Raw genomic sequence first — 23,161 nt, forward strand, 5'->3', positions numbered from 1 at the left:
AGGAGAGCATTATAAAAAGCTGAACATAACCTGTGTAACCAGTATCCAGGCCAAGATACAGAGACTAGGCTTAGGAACAGCCACTCACATTTCCTGTTAGTTCCTTGGTCTCCCAGGCTCTGGGACTACAAGCGGGAAGCACCATGCCTGGCTTTGCTATTTCTATCTTATCTATATGGGTTCATACCGTGCATACAAAACAGCTTTAGCAGATTCTCTGATTCCAAAGTGCACTGAGAATCACTACGGCACCAAGAGAGCCCGTGCTTGACAAATTCTCCAGGAGTTAAGCTTTACTGACTGCACCTGGGAGCAGGTAAACTAATTCTAGACAGCAATTGTCCCAGAACAGGAGGAATACCTCATTTAGCTCTTATATTTGGTTCTTACGTCCCATGAGTCTTTGTAGCCATTCCTTTTACTCTGGTCTCTGCACCCATGCTGTCTTCTGCCTGTTATTCAATTTCTAGAGTAAGCATGCCCAGACAAAATAAAATAAGTGCTAAGCCATATTTAAGCATTTTCCCCCCTGTAAGCCAACACCCTCGGGTTTGGGCTTTTGTTTTCAGAAGTCTTTCACAGGTTTCATTATTAGTGTGGGTGGTCGGGGTCCAGCACCAACCAAGTCTGATTAATCCAAGATACAACAATCAGATTGAGTTTCTGGACCTCTTTTTTAAGATAATTTTTAATTAAATATTTTTACATATGCATTTATTATTATACACATATACAATAAACTACCTACAACAAGAAGAACCACGAAACAATCAGGAATTTTATATATATGTTACATTCATAGTGTTTTGGCTTTTTGTATTTGGCAGCCTTAAAGAAAGCATCTTTCCTATCTTGGTGAGTCTAAAATTCTGAATGTAAATCAATATCTATCATAGCTCATCATTCTCAACTTAAAACATCTAGACCTAAAAATATCTTAACCCCTAAATAACTAAGCTTAATTGCAAAACTAAACTATCTGGCTTTCAACCCCATCAGAGACTTGAGAAGGAATGAAACTGATTACCTGAGTAAATAGGAAGTGCAGGTCAGCCGCTTCCCAAATCAGAAATGACAGAGACAGTTCGCTGCCTGAACAGTCACCCAATTCTATATAACATTGGAGCATCATCTTCAGCCTTCTGGATCAATGTATCTGACAGACATATTTGTGAGGCAGGAACTATTGAGGACTTGCTTACTCTGTCTTGGCAGAGTTTGGCTGTCGACTCTGCCTACATCCAAACTTGCCCATTTTTAGGCAGAATTCTGTCTGGTAGAAACAAGGACATTTTCTCCAGGGGCTGGTTTGCCACATTTGAAGCCATCTCCTAACTTAGTATTCTTAAAGCAACCCTTACAATGATTGGAGGTCTATGTTATCCACTTACTATTATGTAGCCAGGCATGGTAGGATAGTCCTGTGATCCCAGCACTTGGGAGGCAGAGGTAGTCTGGCCTGGATTACATGGTGTATTCCAGACTAGCCATGGCTATATAGTACTTTGCCTCAGAAAGGCAATATATATATATATATTCGTTACATCATTTAAAAAACAAGCCAGGTGTGGTGGCACACACCTTTAATCCCAGCAGTTCGGAGGCAGAGGTAGGCAGATCATCATGAGTTCTAGGCTAGCCTGGTCTACAAAAAGAGCCTAGGATAGCCAACTTTATTATACAGAAAAACTCTGTCTCAGAAAAACAAAACAAAAAAACCCCAAATCAAATCCTGGGGCTGGAGAGAAGGATTGGTGTTCAAAAGCACATGATGCTCTTGCAGAAGATCTGGGATCAGTTCTGCAGTTCTCAGCATCCCTATGGCAGCTCACACTTGCAGTCATCTGTAACTACAGTACCAGGGGATCTGATGTTCTCCTCTGATCTTGGCAGGCTCCAACACTCTTATTCTCTCCTGATCTCTGCATGCTCACACATAGACGCACCGCGCACACACACACATACACACACACACACACACACACACACACACACAACTAAAAGATAAAAACCTAAAACCATATTAAAGTATTAAACCATATCAAAGTATGAGGTTAAACAAGATATACAGGGCTGGAGAAATGGCTCAGTGCTTAAGAGCACTTGCTACTCTTCCAGAGTTTGGTTCCCAGCACTTGTGTCAGGACCATCTCTGGAGGATCCACTGCCTCTCACCTCCAAGGGTACCTATCTGCACTTGTGTGTACATACCCACATGTAAACACACACACACCAAAACAACATTAAAAGTGACTCTTCAAAAAAAGCAATATTTACAAAATAGTTAATAACTGAGGAAACAGGTTCAGTGATTTACCTAAGATCATGGAGGTTTTTGTACAGCCAGAGAGGCTGACTGGAAACAGACACACGTTCGCTCTCAAAGGTTAAACATTCTTGAGGCTTGGCCAATACCCTAGCACACCATAGAGCTTTAAACCTAAGTCTGTGACGTCAGGATTGGCTGGGGTGCCAGGCTGATCTTTCTCTTTCTAATATAGGGTCTTACCCGGTACCCTAGCTTAGCCTGGAATTAAAATTCTCCTGCCTTAGTCTCCTGAGTACCAGGGATACGGGTGGGAGCCTTGAGGCCCTGTTCCATCTGGTCCTTTTTTTTTTGCTTCTTAGCCTAGACACAGCCCCTTGAACTCTGAACCTGTGATCCTCTAAACTCTACCTCCTTAGTGTTGTGTGTGTCACCTGACCAGGCTAGTTTCTCTCTTTTTGAAACATGGTCTCATGTTTGACATGCTGGCCTTTGACCCTAATGAAGGCAAAGAGGACCTTGAGTTCTGATCCCACTGCTTCTAGCTCTGGTGTGATAGGCATGAGCTACCACTCTAAGCCCCAGCTGAACGGATGGATGGGTGTCTGTCTGTCTCTCTCTCATTTTATTTTCTATTTTTTTGAGACAGTAGCAAGGATTTTTAATGTTGGTACAAGAGAGAACATAGATAAATTTTTATGACAACTTTAGACTCCAGGGCTTCTCTATGAGAAGGTTAGCTCATTAAGTAAACAGACAATTGCCCCAAACAAAATCCAGCAAGCATTTGCAACAGTGGTCAAGATGATGTGTCTGTGCACAGCAAGGAAAAAGAAAAAAGGCATTTGCTTGCTTTCTCTCCTACGTTAAGATGTGTAGCATAAAGCCTGAGGCTCATTTGGTGGAAAATGTCTTCATTATAAAAAAGATTTGAATTTTTCCTCTTCCTCTCACAAACCAAAATCTCAGGTCTAGACCTAAACAAGGAAATAAAAATAAGGTGATTTCAAGTGAACCTCAAGTCTCCCTACTTGCCTGCCACCTTCACTCATAAGGATACATAACCAGCACCCAGAGGTAAGGCTTAGTAAGCACATGCCTAGCATGAATGGAAACCACACCACCTCCACCATAAGCCCAGTTAGGACGTATTTACCAACATGAACTTAGTCATCTCAGCTTTCTCCTGTAGGAAGTTTTGCACCAAATTGGAGGTAAGCTAATTTCACTTGCAAGAGAGGCCCTGCGAGGCTAGTATTTGTTCTGTGACATTTAATAATGAGGCAGCTTGCCAATTGCAAGGGCCCATTAGGCTAATAAAAAACACATAGCCTCTAGCGTCAGTGTGGAGAGCTGGGGTCCTACCAAGTCTGGCTGTCAGCGGTGCCCAGCTCTCAGACCGGCTCGGTCCTGCTGACAAGGCTAGAGAGTGTCCGGAGGCCACAGCTATCCGGGTTAGTAGGTGCACATCTCTATTTGCCGATGCTTATGTTGGTCACGAGAAAGGAATTAAGAAGCCTAGGTTTGAGAACTGCATAAGCATTATCTACCCAGGAGGCAAGGTTCAGAGTCCTTCTCTAGGACAAAGGAGACGAAAATAGGTCACAAGGTCCCCCAATCAGCACAGCTAACTTTTTTTTTTTCCTTCATCCAACTTTAAAGCAGAGCAGAACAATTTTTCTCACAGACAGATAATTACTGCACTAAATGTCGCTTGAGTCTCCACTTAAAAAATACTGAATCCGGGCCAGGTGTGGAGGCGCACGCCTTTTATGCCAGCACTCAGGAGGCAGAGGCAGGTGGATCGATGTGAGAGTTCAAGGCCAGCCTGGTCTACAAAGCGGGTCCAGGACAGCCAAGGCTGATACACAGAGAAACTCTGCCTTGAAACCACCCCCCCCGCCCCCCCCCCCCCCCCCCCCGCCTACGCCCAAAAAACCGAATCCCTGTTTCAGAGCAGAACTCGGGACTCCTCAAAGCATTCTAGAAGGCAATGGCATGAACATATTCAAGTCATGGGGTCTGAGCTTATGGGTTCATGGTGTTCGCTTTTTTTCCCTTTTGTCTCTAGGACATCCATCTTCAGCAGCTTGGAAGTTGCTGGATCTTCTGCTATTCATGTGGCCTGGACACGTCTCAGCCTCTGGGAGAAGGCTCTGGCTCCTTTGCAGGGCTAGATAGCAAAACCTCTAGAATCAGACTTACGGCTTGGTCTTGGTCCAAAGGGGCTCTGTTTATCTGAGGAGCTCTTATCATTTCCACTTCCATGGTCCCTGGTGTTAGGATTTGGACCAGATACGGCTGTGGAGGAAGCAGAGGGGAAGCAGCCTGTAGACTTCTGCTTACTGGATGAGTGGCAGGGTCAACATTCTGCATCCTTAACTTAGGGAGTGCTTCTGCCACTCAGAGGTACTCGGTCTCCTCGGTGGGAGGGCCTTTGTGGTGTGTGTAGGCAAGCATCTCTCAGTCTTTGCCTGTTCCTCAAAATGCCAAATGTTCTCCCAGGCCTGTTCTGTGGTGAGATAATTCACGACATGGGTAACTTTAGTTTTGTCCATGGGAATTTTGTCCACACTGTCGATGGCTACTGGCGGAGTCATCTCACAGTAGGGAGGTGACAGTGGCTTCTCCTTCCTCCTGATGAAGTGCTGATATGTGTGTTCTGGCATGTCTGGCTTCCAGGGGATGCTGCTTACGTCCAGTGGAGAAGGAGTCACAGGTGCAAGTTCCTTGAGACCATCATCGTACCTGGATGCCTGGCAACACATCTCCGTGGGCAGGAGGCGTCTTGCCTAGATGTTCATCAGGCCCAAGAGCATAGTGAAACGATGTTAGACTAAATGAGGAATGTTATCCAGGTGCTGCACATTAGCAAGGCTTCCTGTCAGAGGTTCTGCACACCTGCAGCGGCCCACCTACCAACCCGGCTGGAGGGTCCAGAGCTTCCCCAGGGGCTGTGCCACAACACAGAGCTAAGCCCTTATGAAAGTACAATATCCACAGTGCAAACCACCGCTCTGGAGCACGGCCACTCCTGCTGTTTTTTTTTTATTCTTTCCATCCATACATGCATCCAACCCTCCAACTATCCATCCATCCTACCACCTACTGAGACCTCTCCACGTCAATTCCATTCCAGGAGGAACCTGATGGCACAAGTGCCTAGGTTACAGCAGCAGACGTAAAAGCCAGGCTCTCTGCTAGATCTGGGGTTCCCACAGGGAGAGAATCTCTTACAAAGCATGATCATTTAGGTCCTGTTTTCCTTCCCAAGCTCACTTTCCCTACTCATCCTCTTCGGTCATTGTCTTCAACCACCAATGGTCTTCCTTGTCTTTCTGACCAAGCCAAGCCTTTATTGGCCTTGGTACTTTAGGCGACTGCTGTTCTTTTGTGACCTGAATGTTCATCTAGCAATGCAAAGAGCTGGCTATGTTTGTTCCTTTGCATCTTAAAGTGTCCCTCCCATCTTCAGAAAGGCCCTTTTTTTTTTTAAAAATACCCATCCTCTTTAAAGGCTGTGTTCTTCTGCCCATCTTCTTTATTACCACAGCCTGCTTATTCCTCTTATAGAATTACTCAGAATTACTTTCATCATCTTATTTACTATTTTATAACTCGACAACTAGAAAAAGTAGACCCAAGTGGGCAGTTACCAAATCTCTTGTGTTCTTTATGGCATGCCTTCTGCTTGTCTCAGTGACTGAAATTACTGATGCAACGCCAGGCGGTGGTAGCACACGCCTTTAATCCCAGCACTCTGGAGGCAGAGGCAGGCGGATCGCTTTGAGTTCAAGGCCAGCCTGGTCTAAAAAGTGAGTCCAGGACAGTCAAGGCTACACAGAGAAACCCTGTTTCAAAAAAAAATTACTGATGCACAGTAGTTCTTCAGTGCTTTTTGAATGGATAAGAGAAAGATGCACAACTAGACAGTCCTAGTATTACAAAGGTTGAAGGTTTGCAGAGGATAGACTCTGAAAGACAGGACAGGGTGGGCGAGAGGGTCTTGATGGTGAAGCAGAAAACCTGAGTCAATGTAAACACAGGGTGAGTAGAGTCTCTTGAGCTGCATGATGAAAATCGTGCCTTTGGAGGATGCCTTGTTATCTATGTCACTATCAGTGATAAATTAGAAATTTAAACTACTCACAAAGAATTCTGTAATTACTTTGAGAAGTAATGAGGTCCCAGGACCCAAGTTATATTTTCCTCCCTGTGGGAGGTTATACGGCATGGGAATTCAGTGCATCATGGCTTCATGGACTATATGTTATTGTTTAACTAGCTGATTATGGTGAACTATAGACAGAGTGTCATAATGAAAATTCTGTAAGGCAAGACCTGTCTATGTTTAATGTAAACTTATAGCCTGCAATAGAGGTTTTTGGCTTTCATACAATGCTGCGTGCATGTTAACAAGCACAGATTTTTTGAGGAAGGCTCAGTTTTTTTCATCTGTAAAAGAGAACTAAAACATATCAGTGTGTTAAAAAACTGATTACTGAGATAGGGTCTCATTATGATATATGCCTGGCTGATCTAGAACTTGCTCTATAGATTAAGACAGCATTGAACTCATACAGATCTACCTGCCTCTGGCTCTTTGATGAAAAACATGCACCACCATGCCTGGCTATTTTTCTACTTTTAGTTATTTATATATGTATGTGTCTGAGAGTAGGTATGTGCACAAGGAGGCTAGAGGAGGGCATTGAATCCCCTGGAGCTGGAGTTACAGGTGGTTGTGAGTCACCTAATGTTGGTACTGGAACCAACCACACTGGGGTCCTCTGCAACAGTAGCACATGCTCTTCACTGCGGAGCCATCTCTCTAGCCCCCATAACACAGGATTTTAAATGTGAGCTTAAGGGGACATTAGTGGTAGATAGTGATCACTAAGTGAGCTCATTTTTTTCTGTTACCTTAAAGGAAAATTCTCCCTGACTGGCATTGTTATTGGACTTTCACTTTCCTGAGAGCTGTTAGACTTGAAACAGACAGAACATTGGCCTCTATTTGCTTACTGCCATATTGTCTTTTCCCTGAAAACACTCAGCCTTTGACTGCGATCTACCTTAGAAACCTCTTTTTTTTTGTCTCAGTTTTCAAATGAAGTGGGTGTACTAGGACTTGTCTTCTCACAAGGATCGTGTAAGATTGTACTAGGGACGGACTGTACGGTATTCAAGTCGTCTTTCAAATTTTCATTCCTCCCTCCACATTGGGAACTCTTCCTCCTCCTCTTTTGTAGGTGTTTTTAGTGCCTCTGGTCTCTCCTACAGAAAAGGGCTCAGAGAGGAACGATCTGAGAGAGATAAGTTCAGTACTCTTTCTAGGTTTAACAAGAGTTTTAAAATAGGAGTAGCCGTTAAGCCCACAATTTGGGAGGCAGAGAGGCAGGCAGATTTCTGAGTTCCAGGCAAGCCAAAGCTACACAGAGAGAGACCCTGTTTCAAAAAGCAAAACAAACAAACAAACAAAAAATCCCCAAACCAGAGAAACAAGGGCGTTAGAACACTGGAGAGACCCCACCCCACCCCTTTATTTTTAACCTTCTTGAGACAGGGTCTCACTCTGTAGCCCAGGCTGTCATGAAACAGTATGAAGGACACGTGCCCTATAATCTACGCCATTCCTGCCCAGGCCTCCCAAGTGCTGGGATTAGCCCGATGGACAGTTATGCCTGGATTGAGTTGTCTTTTTTCCTACACGCAGCACAGAAAAGGGCTAGGGGACTGAGGAGAATAAGCAACGTGGCAGGACTTCATTCAACTTAGTATGCCAGCTGTTTTCCTTCTCGTTAGAATTTTCCTTCTTTGAATTTTAGCAGGTCCCTAGAAAAGCAGAGATTAGTCCTTTGTTTTTAAAAAGTGAAGCGAAGGAAAACACTGTCCGTGCACATGCAGGAGTTCCTGTCATGTGGTTATGGGGAATGTCTGGGAACGTAGTCTTATTCCCAGCACCTTGTAAATTGACTAGGAGAATAGGCACTCAAAAAGTATTTCAGGATTATTTTGGAACTTTAGTTATCTTTCCCACAGAAGCCTGTTGTGCCCACACCCGGCCACAAGCAAGTCCACGCCTAGAAATAACATTTATTCTAAGGGTCTCTGCGCAAAGATTCTTGGGAACTGGTTCTCCTTCTGCATTCTCCCGCTATTCCTCCCTTGGGGAGTCTTTGAAAGAATTGGCACCACCAGCGTTTCCTTCCCTTCTCCCACCTCCAAAGAACAGGCCGATATAGGCAGGAGCATTCACCAATCAAAAAGAGGTATTTTCCCTTCGAACGAATGGATACAGGCGGCAAGTAGCGTGCTCCGCTTTGGCCATCCTTCAGACCGCCCCTAACGCCTCCTTTTAGCTTCGCCACTTGACAACTCACCTGACCAATGGGAAGTTCCTACTCTCAGCGAGGGGGCGGGACTCAGTCTGTGACAGATGTCTCCTTCTGACCAATGGGCTGTCAGAGATGCAGGAGGGGAGAGAGGCGGAGCCAATGGCGCGGTGCCAATCACGAGCATCAGGGAAAGGGCGGGACGACAGTGTTAGCGGGAGGGAGGGGAAGGCCTCGGGAACCTAGCCGCGCTGCCGCCGCCGCCGCCGCCGCAGCCCGAGTCAGAGGAGGGAGAAACCAGCGAGAAAATGGCGGCCGTGGCTGCTGAGGCGGCGGCGACCGCGGCGTCCCCCGGGGACGGGGGCGCCGGCGAGGCCGAGCCGGAGCTGGAGCCCATCCCGGGCAGCGAGGCCGGCATCCCCCTCCCGGTCACGGCCACCGAGGCGGCGGTGCCGGACGGCGAGGCCGACGGGCGCCAGTCCGCCCCTCAGGCCGACGAGCAGCCGCTGCCGCCACCGCCGCCGCCGCCGCCGCCGGGGGAACTGGCCGGTAGCCCCGAGCCTGAGGCGAAGCCGCCCGAGCCCGCGGCCGCCCCGGCCCCGCCGCCCGAGCAGCCCCCGGCCGCCCCCGAGCAGCCCGAGGACGCGCCGCGGCCGCAGCCGCCGCCGCCGGCTCCGGCGCTCGTGCCGCCGGCTGGTGGGGACTCGGCGGTGTCGCAGCTCATCCCCGGCTCGGAGGTGCGGGTCACGCTGGACCACATCATCGAGGACGCGCTCGTCGTGTCGTTCCGCCTCGGGGAGAAGCTCTTCTCCGGGGTCCTCATGGACCTGTCTAAAAGGTACCGCCGGCCCCCGACAGCACGGCGTCCGCTCCGCCGCGAGGGAGAGCGCGAACCCCGGCTGCTCCCGCCCCGCCCTCGGGTCCCGCGCGCCGACTCTTCTCGTGGGGGCGCGCTCCGCGTGGGGCAGACGCGCGCGGCCCCGGAGGGCGGGCCGGGCCGAGCCCCAGGTGTGCAGCTGGGGACGCGCGCGGGTGCAGATGGCTCGGGCACCCCGCCTCCTCATCCCCCCCCCCCCCCAGCCCTTTGCGACCCTGGCTTGCGCACTGGGGCAGATGGGTTAATGCAAAATGCAGATGGATCCCCCGGAGAACCGGGTGCCGGGCGCGGGAGAGGTGCTGCTGAGGCTCTTGTCTGTCCTCAAATCAACCTTTAACTTTAGCGGGGCTGAAGAGAGGGGCGTGTGCTTTCGGCTTCCCAAAAGGTTACCTGTCCGTTTTTAAAAGAGGAAGAGCCTCGAGTTAGTGAACCCTTTTTACTGTTATTCTTACTGCTGGAAGTAGTCCCTCGGAGGGTGACTCTTCAATAAGGAGGCGCATTTTACTAATTTTACTTACAGTTTACAGAGTTATTGCAGACGGGGTGAGACTCTTGTTTTTTGAGCCTTTCGTATCAGAGTGGTGGGTTTACAAAGAAATATAAACCTAACTTTTCTTTGGCAGTGCTTGGGATCGAATCTTGAATGACTTCTGAGACTATATTTACAGTTAAACTTACGTTGTGACTGGAAGGTTGAGTTCATCTGCAAACCTGTATTAAGCAGTATGTTTTCATCTTTTGATTTAGAATGTTCTGGGCACTGCTTTAAAGAGGTATAGAAGATAATCTGTTTTCAGGTTAGAGTTAACCTTTTTATTCTCTTCTTTTGCAGATAGGAAGTGCAGAGACTCCCATTCATGGCTCTCCATTCTGTTTCCTGCAACAGCACACACACTCTGGTGTCTCACCTGTTTGGAAATGGTTTATTAGTGTGTTTGATATGTTTATGCGTTTATTTTAATTTCTTTTTTTTTCTTTTCTGTACTGGAGATTGAACCCAGAGCCTCCTGCATGTTAGGCAAGCATCCTACCATTGAGCCTTCTCCAGACTGTCCTCCTTTTATTTTTGAGACACGGTCTGGATTAAGTTGTCCTTGCTTGCCTTGAACTTGCAACCATCCTGACTCAGCCTCTCCCAAGTACTAATATGACAGGCATTTCCCATCATACCCCATATCCTGGCTTATGCTCTACTTTTAAATTCCTTGACCTCCCGTCAAGTCATAGGAATTGTTTCCATTTCGGAATAGTTATTTAAAATTTGTGTCGGAATATGGTTTGGGGAGGGCGATGGGCGCCTGTTCAGTCACTCTGTATACTTTGTAAGCCTTAAGGTTTTTTGTTTGCTTTCGTTTATTATTTGCTTTTAGTGATTTGGGGTTAGTGCTTTCATTAGTGCTTTAGTTTTCATAGTTAGAAAGCTGAATTAGACAGTGCTTTCTACTGATGTTTTTAATAGCAAGAGAGACACTCTAATGTGTATGCTATTGAATCAAACAGAAGAAGAGACCAGTGATTGTGTGAGAATCTGAATTTCAAATCTGCAAAAGAAAGGTGCAAAAAGGTAAGTTTGGAAATAGAGTGGATTGTGTTTTCTCATGTTGAGGTGCTCATTCTATAAGCTTTAGAGAACTATAATTTTGAGTTTTGGTCTATTTTGCTAATAGCACTTTCTTGTAAATAATGTTTTCTTTTTGTTGGAGAAGCTTTTGAAATGACGTGGAGTCTTAGTCTTGTTTTGAACTCTTGGGCTCAAGCTGACTCCCTTGTCTCAACCTTCCTCCTGCTCAGCACCCACAGTAGCTGAGACTGCAGGCCATCTGTGTCCTACCTTTGAGTTATATCCACCCCTGGGAGATACTTTTTATCCACTGTACTCAAGCCATGGCTACACTGTATTCAACAGACACTTTAAAAATAATTTGTATCTTATTTGAATTGGCCACTGCATTATATACTTCCTGGTAAAAAAAAAGTAACAGGAGCTCCTAATGGCGACAGTGTATCACACAAGTTAGAATGTATCATTTATATGCGAGGCAATTTAATTTGGCGGGTTAGCTTATGAATGGCAAAGTAAAGATTTAAATGTAAGTTAAAAGTTAGATGGAGTAACAAGTTTTCTTTTAAGCAGGAAGGAAAGAAGTGTGTATTTTTCAGATTCAGTGCTTTTCTTGATTTCTAGTGGCTGTTCAGGGTGCTGCAAAGGGCCCTGGGTCTTGAAGCAAAGCAGAATACCTTAAGAATCAGGCTGCTCTGGAGAGTCTATGTGTTCTTTCTTTGAATATAGGAGAGCATGGATAATAATTTCAGAAGTTGGAGTTCTTGCCCATCCAGTGAGATAATTGGGAGACTATGTCAGTGTATTTGTGCTTTTGTTTAGTCTTCAAGAGGGTTAGTTACTGCATCTATTTAGTTAGGTATTTTTTTGGTGAGGAGGATTGAATCAAAGGCCTCAGACATGCTAAGCATAGTTCTTTTGAGGGTAACTTATTTGGCAAATTCACATGAGAATAAACAAGCATAATGCATGTAAACTGTATTTCCCAGTTTACCAGAAAGCACAGACCAATGTTGTTGACAGACTGTATTTGTGATGAAGACTATATTGTCCTGTGGCTTCATAGCTCTCTAGTTTCTACAAATATAAACCGTGATGGTTTCAACAATGGCACTTTTCAGAATATATCCTTTCTTTAAGCAACACATGAGCTCTGTTACCCCTTACTTCTAGAGATTCTTGGCCATCAATGACACAGGTAGCCTAAAATGAGGGTAGTTTGAATATCTTGTTAAGAACAAATTTTGAGCCAGGTATGGTGGCACATGCCAGTAATTTCAGCACTCTGGATGGCAGAGGCAGGTGGATCTTTGTGAGTTTGAGGCTAGCCTGGTCTACAAAGTGAGTCCAGGATAGCCAAGGCTACACTGAGGAACTCTGTCTAGAAAAAAACAAACCAATGCAAAAAGTAAAAAATAAACAAAAAACCGCCAAATTTTGTTTGTTGTAGCATTAAAACAAAATACTGAATACCCTTAAGTGAATCATAAAGTTCATTTACTTGCCGGGCATGGTGCTGCACACCTTTAATCCCAGTACTAGAGAGGCAGAGGCAGGCGTATCGCTGTGAGTTCAAGGCCAGCCTGGTCTACAAAGTGAGTTCAGGACAGCCAAAGCTACACAGAGAAACCCTGTGTCGAAAAACAAAAAACATTTGCTCTAGCTGTTTTATTCCCAGTACACTTACTAGTTTACATTACTTGTTGTTAGCATTGTCTAATGACAAATCAATTAGCTTCACACATGAATTTTATTTTTTCTTTTCTTTATCATCAATCTCAGCTTTTGTAATTAAGGCATATAATAAGAATTCTTAGTAAGCTATCTGATTATTTTAGACAGTAATAGTTACTGATGTGCTTTTTTGGTGACCCTTTTATCATGGAATATGAGCCTGTATGTGTACACTGCCTTGCTTCAACATTTATCACAGTTTAGTCAAATATATTAAATCAGGTAACTGCCTCCAGTGGGTGCTCTTTGAATGATATCCCAGGTATATACACAAACATTTTATCTTAGCTCTTTGAAAGATAAGGGCTTTAAAAAAATAACCATACTACCATTATCATTCTCAGGGTTATAAGAATTCTAGTTAGTTACAGTGGTTATGGATATCTCTTACTTTGCTGTGGAGTTTCTTGGTCCATACCCAAACGAACAGTCCCTACATGAGTTTTGTTTGCTTGTTTTTGAAGCAGGATCTTATGTAGCCTAAGTTGGCCTTGAACTCTGGCTCTTCTTGCTTGTACTTACCTAGTCCTGGAATTACAGGCATGAGCTACCACGTCTGGTTTTTTCTTTTTCTTTTTTTCTTTTTTAAAGACAAGATCTTGTGTGTAGTTTTGGCTGGCCTTGTACTAGCTGTGTAGCTCAGATTGGACTTTTTGACTCCTGTTAGGATTTTAGGTGTATGCCATGTCCAGATGGATTATTTTATTTAGCAGTATCTTAAAAATAGTTTTAATCTCTGAACTAAGGAATCATAAAGTAAGCACTGACACTTAAAAAGGCTTTTATATTTTAAATTTGTGGCACAAGTATCATATTCTGGGAATGGGGGTCTGTTTATTAAAAATTAAAATGATTTCTTTTGAAAACTTAAGCATTTAGTGCCTAGGATCTTAAATTTGTAGGACATTTACTTGTTTTTAAAGGAAATATAAACCAAGACAATGATTTCTTTTCTTTTCAGAGACCATGAAACGTATGGTGCAATAGCCCTACTTTTGGTGGGAAAAATATACAGCCATTCTGGTGGAGCAGTGAGTAGTGGTGTCCGTAGTTCATACTAAAGCTTTGAGGCTGAGGACATAGGCCCTCGAGTAGCTTGTGTGAAGGTTGGGTTGAGCTGTACATTGCTAAAAAACAATTAAATTTATTGGTGATTATGTCTTATTTTGAAAGGTGTTAGAGGGCTTGTATAATCAGTAAAGTAGCAGAGACAAGTGCCAGTCACTTTCTGATCTGGACAACTTGCAGGATGCTCACTACTATACTGTACCGAGAGAGTTCCTTCATTGCATGTTGCTTTAACCTGACTGTTTTGGTGGCTGGGCATAATTAGCTATTGGGAAATAAAAATCTAGTTTGAATCAGAGAACAAAGAATTGTGATAATTTTTGCTTTGAGACAGGCTTTTACTATGTAGCCTAGGCCGACCTGGGGTTCACAGCCTTTCTGCCTTAGCTTCCCTGAGAGTCCTGGGATTTCAGGGATATGCTTGTTTAGTTCCCAAATAAATGTTACCGATTTTATTAGGTATATTTTTATATTATATAAAACCTCCTGCACTTCCAAAAGTCTTTGTTAACAGGCTTACCACATACTCATGCAGGCCTTGAACTCAGATGCTGTTCTTGCCTCAGCTTCCTGAGTGTTAGAATAGCAAACCTGTGTTATAAATATTACATATTGGGTAAGTGGAAGCATTACACATACACTATGCCAGACATACTTTATTGGACTTAAGCTTTTCTTTCTTTGAGGCAAACCTCAAACTATCCATGACCTTGTCTGTTTTAGCCTTTTGAGTGCTGGGATTACGGGCATGGCTGCACTTGGCTGGAGTTTCTATTAAGGTTAATTTTCAGCTTTTTACATGTAAATAAGGCCATATTGTACTGTGTGTTGTTTTAAAGTTGTGATGAAACTGTGTTGGTAAGCACTATTTTGGTGGTGGGGAGGGCTATTATGTAGTTTGAGTGTTAGTGTTTATCTTCACTGTTAAAACTGATTGCAGATGGTAAAAGGTGAAAGATGTTTTTAGTTGTTTGACCTATCAAGCACAGCATTTCTTAGTGGCTTGGTTCTGCCTAAATTTCTAAATTAAGATGCACATTACCAGAAAGAAGCTTGCTGTAGTGGCTGGAAGATAGAGAAGTAAGTGAAGGCTTAGTTATATTCTGTTTAAGTTTAATATAGAATGACTTTGCTAAACATAGTTTAGTCAACAGTTCCCAAAAAGTATATAGATTTTTGGGGTTGTAGAGATGGCTCAGCTTTTCCAAAAAGATATGAGTTTAGTTTCTAGCACACTCACCAGGCACCTCATAACCTTCTGACTCCTGCTCCTGGGGGGTCCAACTTCCTGACCTCCAAGGGCACTGCATGCATGTAGTTTACATAAATACATGTAGGTGAAGCACCCAAACATATAAAATATTTTTTTAAATGCACAGATTTTTGACCTTTTTCATCAGTTTGACTTTGACTCGGTGTGATTCTGATGCAAGACCATTTAGGAGATACTGGTTTTTAGGGATAGTTTAACTCAAACAGTAGTAGAAGGGTAAGTTTCTTTCTTTCTTTCTTTCTTTTTTTTTTTTTTTTTTCCCCTTTGAGACAGGGTCTCTCTGTGTTGCTTTGGCTGTCCTGGACTCACTTTGTAGACCAGCCTGGCCTTGAAATCACAGAGATCCACCTGCCTCTGCCTCCCAAGTGCTGGGACTAAAGGCTTGCACTACCGAGGCACGGACCTACGTTTCTTAATCCTGCTACAAAAAGTTACTTTAATTTAGAATGGAGTATAATTGCAAACTAAGCAGTGCATTTTGGAGGATGTACAACTTGGGTAGCAGATCTAGATTCTTGCTGTAAAGCTGGTATGTACCTTTGAAGTGGTTTCTTTTCTTTTTTTAGGTTTTCCAAGACAGGGTTTCTCTGTGTACAGTCCTGGCTGTCCTGGACTTTGCTTTGTAGACCAGGCTGGCCTCAAACTCATAGCAATCTGCCTGTCTCTGCCTCTGTAGTGCTGGGATTAAAGGTGTGCGACACCTGGCTGGAAGTGGTTTTTTAAATTTAGCTACCCATTGTAGGTATAAGTTCTCTATACTTTTTAATCTTTATTCCTTTGAGGCAATTTATATAGTTGCCTAACTCCATAGTTTCACTTCTTGTGTTTATATCACCTAACAGAGCTGCGGAGCTTTACTTTCTTTATAATAACTACTCTGCACTTGCCATTTCTTTCTTTCTTTTTTGTCCCCTTGGGATATGGTAGGTCTTTAGTTCAAGCAGGCTTCAATTACTGTGTAGTGAACTTGTGATCCTCCTGCCTGTATCTCCTGAATGGTACAACTATAGATGCTACTGCCGCTTCTTTCTTTATTTTTAATTTATATATTCTGTTTATACCCTGATCACATCCCCTTTCTCCTCTCCTCCAGGTCCCATCCTCTTTCCCCTGACCCCCCTCCCCTTCTCAGAAAAGGGGAACCTGACCTCTTATTTTTGTGAGGTATTAGGATCCAGCCCAGGGCTTCACCTATGCTTGGTAAGCACTCTACCTACTGAGTTTCTTTGCCAGCCCCTACAGTTGCCACTTCTGTGTTGTATACATTGTTTCATTGCACTTGGAAAGGTTTTTCAGCTTTAACTTTATGGACACAATGCCAGATTAATTAAATTGCTTAAAGTTATAAATGGGAGATATTAATAAGATGGCTGTTGTTAGACATGGCAAGGCTCTTTGCCTTGTCTAGTCTTGGACCCCGAGGGAATCTCCTTTGTCTTAGCTTCTACGTTCTGGAATTGAATAATTTTATTTTATTTTTGTATTTTACTATTATTTTTATTTTTTCTTTTTGGTTTTTCAAGACAGGGTTTCTCTGTGTAGCCTTGGCTGTCCTAGACTCACTTTGTAGACCAGGCTGGCCTCGAACTCAGAAGATCTGCCTGCCTCTGCCTCCCAAGTGCTGGGATTAAAGGCATGGGCCACCATGCCTGGCTTCTTTTATTTCTTTTTTGTTTGTTTGTTTGTTTGTTTTTTGTTTTTTTTTTTTCCTTTATTGGGACATCGTCTCATAAAATTTAGACTTGCCTCAAACTTGATAGCTGAGCATGGCTCTGAAGTCCTGATCTTCCTCTTTCTGTTCTTCAGGGCTGAGATGGCTGACATATGCTGTGATCCCCAGGTGATTTTCTTTTGCCAGTGCTGGGGATTGAATCCAGGGCTTCATGCGCATTAGAGGAGAGGGGCACTCCATCACTGACTATTTTGAAACACTGTCGCTTTGTTGCCTGGGTTGACCTGGAGTTTGTGGTTCTTCTGTTGTACCCTAACCGGTTACTGGCTCTAACCCCAGTAGCCACATTGTCAGCCGACTAACCCTGTTCTACTTTTATTTTATATTGTGTTTTGGAGACATGAGTCCAAAGGACAGCTCTCAGGATTTTGTTTTTTCTACTATGGTGATTAAATTAGGTTGTTAGCTTGGTGGCAAGCACCTTTACCCACTGAACTGCGAAGCATCTTGCATGGCCTTTTTTGTGTTTGTATGTTTTGAGCAAGGTCTTGATATTTATCTTTGGCTAGCTTGGAACTCACTATGTAGACCAGGCTGGCCTGGAAGTCCTGGAGATCTGCCTGCTTGTGCCTCCCAAGTATTGGGATTAGTGGTTTGTGTCACCATAGCACACTGTGGCCCTCTATTTCTAGAACAGGGGCTCATGTATCCCAGCTGCCCTAGAGTTCACTAGTAGCTGTGGGAGGAGAATCTTGAACTCCCTATGGTCTATCTTCTAACTCCCCAGTCTTGGGATTGCAGGAAAGCACCATCATACCCAATTTATATCGTGCTGGCGATTAAATCTAGAGTTGTCTGCATGTCAGGGACAGTATTTGGCCTGCTGGCCTGCATCCTAAGACCTGTTTTTAACTTACTTTAGAATGTGTGGGTGGGTACTCATGTACATGTAAGCATGTGCATGCTGCATGCTATGGTTTGTGTGTAGAATCAAAAAAAAAAAAAACTTATAGAAACCTGTTCTACTGTAGGTCCTGGGGATCAAACCCAGGTTGTCAGAATTGCTAGATAAGCATCAATTTGAAAAAAATTTTTTCCCCTTTATGAGCTTTCGTTGAGACAGATATAATTAGTTCCTGGCCTGCCAGGGCTAAATAAGGAGAACCCGTCAAAAAGAAAGAAAGAAAAAACAGTTTTGGTGAAACTGAGGTTAAGATTATTTATTTGGCTGGGTGGTGGTAGTTCAGACCTTTATTCCTAATGCTTGGGAGGCAGAGGCAGCCGAATTTCTGTGAGTTCAAGCCAGCCTGGTCTACAGAGTGAATTCTAAGATAGCCAGGGCTACACAGAGAAACCCCGCTCAAGCTACTCCCACACCAAGATTGGTGTGTGTGTGTGTGTGTGTGTGTGTGTGTGTGTGTGTGTGTGTGTGTGTACTTACTGACTACACATCATGGTTACATTTCTAGCTCATTATTATTTCTTAATCTTTATATTTTAAATTTATGTGTATTGAGTGTTTTGCCTGCATGTATGTCTGTGCACCATTTGTGTGTCTGGTACCCATGGAGGCCAGGAGAGGATATTGGATCACCAGGGACTAGAGTTACACGTAGTTATAAACTACCATGTGATTGCTGGAATCAAACACTGGTTCTCTGGAAGGAACAATCTGTGCTCTTAAATCTTGAGCCATTTCTCTAGTCCCAAGATTAGATTTTTTTAAAACCTATTTTTAATATATTTTTGGGAGGGGGTATCTGAATAGTGTGTTCATTTTCCCTACAACACTGTAGTAAATGTGTGTTTATACACACCCATAAGAGAGCATATGCCTACATACATGTACACATATGCTTGCAGGTGTATATGGAGGCCAGATCTCATTATCAGGTGTCATTCCTCACGAATTGTTGACCTTGTTCTGAAGTTTTAGCTTTGTTGTTAATTATGTTTAGGTGAATGTGTCTGTGAGTGCAGGTGACAGTAGAGGCCAAAGGTGTTGGATTCCCTGGAGCTAGAGTTAGAGACTGTTGTTGAGCCACTTGATTTGGGTGCTGGAACCTGAGCTTGGGTCCTCTGGAAGAGCAGTAAGTGCCATCTTTCTAGACCCCTGCCTGATGCTTTAAGGCAGGCTTGTGTGTGTGTGGTGGTGGTGGGGAGGTGTTTTTTTGTTTGTTTTTGACAGGATATGTTTGTATAATATCCCTGGCTATCCTGGAACTCTCTTTGTAGACCAGGCTGGCTTTGAACTCACAATGATCTCCTGCCTCTGCCTCCTGAGTGCTGGGATTAAAGGTGCGGGCCACCAGCCTAGCTGAGACAGGCTTGTGCTTTGAGTAGGGCTGGGGGCTTGCAGTTTAGACCAGGGTGGCTAGCCAGTGAGCTCCAGGGGTCTGCCTGCCTCCACTTCCCCCACGCTGGGATGGCAAATGGTTCTGGGGATCAAACTCTGTTCTCTTGCCAGTAAAGCAGTACTTCACCTACTAAACCATGTGTCGGAAATTAACTTTCTTTTTTTTTTTTTTTAAATTAACTTTCTTTTACTTCCTTTTTCTTGTTTTTGTTTTTGTTTCTGAGACAGGGTCTCACCTTATTATAGCTCTTGGCTGTCCTGAAATTCCCCTTTATAGACCAGGCTGGCCTTGAACTAAGAGAGAACCATAAATGCTAGGATTAAAGGCTTGTGTCACTACATCCATCTTATTTTGAAATTTTTAGTCATCATAGAGAACTCTATTGTAAAGTTTTACCTAGGGTCTTTAATTTGTGTGTGTCTCTTCCCCCAGGATCTAACAGCACAGGTTGGCTTTGAACATGATGTGTAGCTGGGGATGACTTTGCACCAATTCTCCTACCTCTCTTCTGAAATGATAGGCATGCACCACTATACCCAGATAGTCACTAAGTTTTAAAACTTTGTACCATTGCCTTATTATTAATTTTTTTGTTTCATCAATCTTTTAGAAAAAAAACTTTTATTTTTTTATTTTATGTGTGTGGGTGTTTGCCTGCATGTGTATGTTTACCATGTGTGTGGCTTGGTGCATAGGAGTCCAGAAGTGGCCACTGGAGCTCCTAGAACTGGAATTAGACAGTTATAAGCTGCCATATGGTACCTGAACCTGGGCATCTCTGCAAAAGCTGCAGGATGCTCTTAACCACTGGGCATCTTTCCTTCCTTTTTTACCATTAAAAAGAGATTTTTATAGGCCAGGCGTGGTAGTGTGCGCCTTTCATCCCAGCACCCAGGAGGCAGAGGCAGGCACAGGCAGATTGCTGCTTGTTCAAGGCCAGCCTGGTCTACAAAGTGAGTCTAGGACAGCCAAGGCTACACAGAGGAAACCCTGTCTCTAAAAAGCAAAAAAGGAGAGAGATTTTATTTTTATTATTAAAAATTATATGTGTAGACTGGACAGTTATGGTGCATACCCTTAATCCCAGCACTTGGGTAGAGGCAGACAAATCTCATAGTTTGAGGCCAGCCTGGTCTACAGAGCGAGTTTCAGAACAGCCAGGGCTACACAGAGAAACCCTCCCTGTCCTGGAAAAAAAAATTACTTGTATATCTAGTGTGGGTATATGCATGTGTGTGTACGTAGTTGCCTGAAGAGGCCAAAAGTGTGAGAATTCCCCTGGGGCTAGAGTCGCAGGTAGTTGCCTGATTTGGGTAATGTGATACAAACTTAGGTCCTCAGGAGAAGCAGCACACATTCTGAACCAGTGAGCCATCTCTCCAGTCCTGTTGTACCATTCTTGATATAAACATCTTTCCCTAAACCTCTCAGCATTTGGTTGAAAACATCCATCTCAGATGTGTATGTATGTACACACATACTCACACACACAGTATATGCATTTTTCAGATTTTAAAAAACATTTTTATTGTTGTTATGTGTAGTGTGTGTGTATCTGTATGAGTGCTCATGTGTTCCACAGTGCATGTGTGTGGAGGTCAAAGGACAACTTGGAGGAATTATATTCGTTCTATCTTGGCTTCTGGAGATCAAATTCACATCGTCAGATTTGGATGGCAGATGATTGCCAGTCTTAGCTGAAGATGGGCTCTTGCTGTAGTGTGCAGGCTGGCCTGGAGTTTACCAGCCCCTTGCCTACCCCCATCCCCCACCCCTATCCCTGCTGCGATTAGACTTGTGCTTACATGATTTTGTCTTGGAGTTTTCCCCACATTCCTTTTTTGTTTTTTAAAAATTTTTATTAGATTTACTTTATGTTATGTGTGAGTGTTTGCCTGCGCATGGAACTAGTAGTGTTTTAGGGATGTCTGTGAACCACCATGTGGGTGTTGGGAATCAAACCTAGGGCCTCTCAACCACCGAGCTATCCCTCCAGGCTTGCTTTTCTTTGTTTCTTCCTTTTTTTGGTTGTTGTTTCGGGATTAAAAAAAAATTATTTAGTCTCTCACATATTAGATCCCTACTACAGTGTCTCTTCCTTCCTCCTCCTCCCAGCCCACCACCCTTCATCCACTCCTCCTCCCCCCTTTCCCTTCAGAAAAAGGCAGGCCTCTAGTGGATATCAACCAAACATATAAAGTTGCAGTAAGACTAGGCAACCCAGTAGGAGGAAAAGGGTCTCAAAAGCAGGCAAAAGAGTCAGAGACAGCCCCTGCTCCCACTGTTCCACAAGAAACCGAGGCACAGCCTAGGTTAGGCCCATGCAGGTGCCCTGATTGTCAGTTTAGTTTTTGTGAGCCCTTATGACCCAACAGTTAGTTGATTCTGTGGGCCATTTTCTTGTGTTCTTGAACCCTCTGGCTCCTACAACCTTTCCTCCTCCTCCTCCTCCTCCTCCTCTTCCACAGGATTCCCTGGGACTCCCCTTAATGTTTCTCTGTGGGTATCTGCTCCCATCAGTTGCTGGATAAAACCTCTGATGATTACACTGTCCTTCATTTTTAAAACTCAACTTTACATCCTGTTTCCTTTATTCCACCCTCCCCATCATGATTGTATATTTAGCTGTAATCTGATTCGTAAATTGTAGGGACTGTTTGTCAATTTGGGTTTGTCAGATTTACTTCCAGGAGGTATAAAGAAAAAAAATGTTTTCAGAGTTCCATACTTGGAACTACCAGGTGCTGTTTTGTTTCTACTGAGGAATTATTATTTTCCGTGTACTGATAATTAAAATATGATTCTTTGCACTGTATTTCCTACATTTGTATAGATATTACTTAAATATGTTTTAGTTGCTTGTTTGTCTTTTGAGATGGGCTCTTGAATTTGCTCTCTAGCAGAGATGACCTTGAGCTTCTGTTCCTTCTGCCTCCATTTCCTAAGTATTGTCACAGGAATACACCACCATACCTGATTTTGGCTGTGTTGAGGATCAAGTCCAGGGCTTTGTGCTTCCTAGGTAAGCACTCTTATCAGCTGAGCCACATTTCCAGCTCCTGTTCTGCTCTTTGATACCAAGTCTCATCCGTGTAGGCAAGGCTGGCTTGGAATTCACTATATTGATCAGGATGGTTTTGAACCTGAGGCAATCCTGGTTCAGACTAGTTGAGCCACCAACCTGGCTTCATATTGATTCTTTTTTTAATGTAAAAATACATACAGAGTTTGGCTTAACCTTGAGTGTACCACTAAGTGATGTGAAGAGTGTTTACATTGTTGGGGTAGCACTCCTGTCTTGCAAATTAAAACTAGATAACAGATTGCCCTGCTTTCTTTTCCCAGGCCCTGCCTGGCAACCACCATTTCTACTCTCTGCTCCTGCTTGCTTTTGTTTCTAGGTATTTAAGTAGAGTAATCCTCAGTTGTCCTAGTCACTTCCACAAGGCCACACCTGTATGAGTCTATGGGGATCATTTTCATTCAAACCACCACATTCCACTCTCTGGCCCTCATAGGCTTGTAGCCAATCATACAATGCAAAAATGTGTTCAGTCCAACTTAAAAAGTTCCCAAAGTCTTATACACTGTTTAAAAGTCTAAAGTCTCTTTTGAGACTCACGGCAATCACTTAACTGTAACTCATGTAAGATCAAAATCAAAAGGCGCATCACATGCTTGACCTTGAAAAGTATCCCCCATAGATAGAGGGGATTACTTAAATGCCACTCCCTTTATTCCACTTAGCATCGGGCTTTTCTCTAACCTTTTTATTTCCTGGGACATAACACTTGGTTCCAACAAAACCTTCCCTGGGTTCCTTTTCTCCTCCAATTGTACCTTTTGTATTTCTCCTTGCCCCAAGTGTTTGTTTTCATTGTAGATCTGCATAGTAACCACACCACACAACACAGTCAATGCTAGGCTGTCTTGAAATCACCTCTGCTAGTGCTATTAGTTCAAAACTCTTTAGTTTAGTGTCAGGCAGATTTTCAGGACAAGGGCAGAAAGCAGCTCT

At 43.8% G+C, this 23,161-nt stretch overlaps 1 protein-coding gene across 10 annotated transcripts in view; it reads left to right on the top strand.

Annotated features, from left to right (window-relative positions):
- Positions 1-8,807: 8,807 nt before the first annotated feature.
- Pwwp2a (PWWP domain containing 2A) overlaps positions 8,808-23,161 on the top strand; it is a 38,746-nt gene continuing 24,392 nt past the window's right edge. Inside the window, exons 1-3 of one of the 10 annotated variants that reach the window (XM_051167498.1) lie at positions 9,289-9,439; positions 13,735-13,804; positions 14,565-14,620. In XM_051167498.1, the coding sequence (XP_051023455.1) occupies positions 9,423-9,439; positions 13,735-13,804; positions 14,565-14,620 (143 nt within the window). In that variant the 5' untranslated portion in view covers positions 9,289-9,422. Of the gene's footprint in view, positions 9,440-10,849; positions 11,043-13,734; positions 13,805-14,564; positions 14,621-23,161 lie in introns of those variants that run through there. The other 9 variants (XM_051167502.1, XM_051167504.1, XM_051167497.1 and 6 more) reach the window with 9 other exon arrangements.

The sequence above is a fragment of the Acomys russatus genome, chromosome 25, assembly GCF_903995435.1.
Source record: "Acomys russatus chromosome 25, mAcoRus1.1, whole genome shotgun sequence".
Classification (NCBI taxonomy): Eukaryota; Metazoa; Chordata; class Mammalia; order Rodentia; family Muridae; genus Acomys; species Acomys russatus.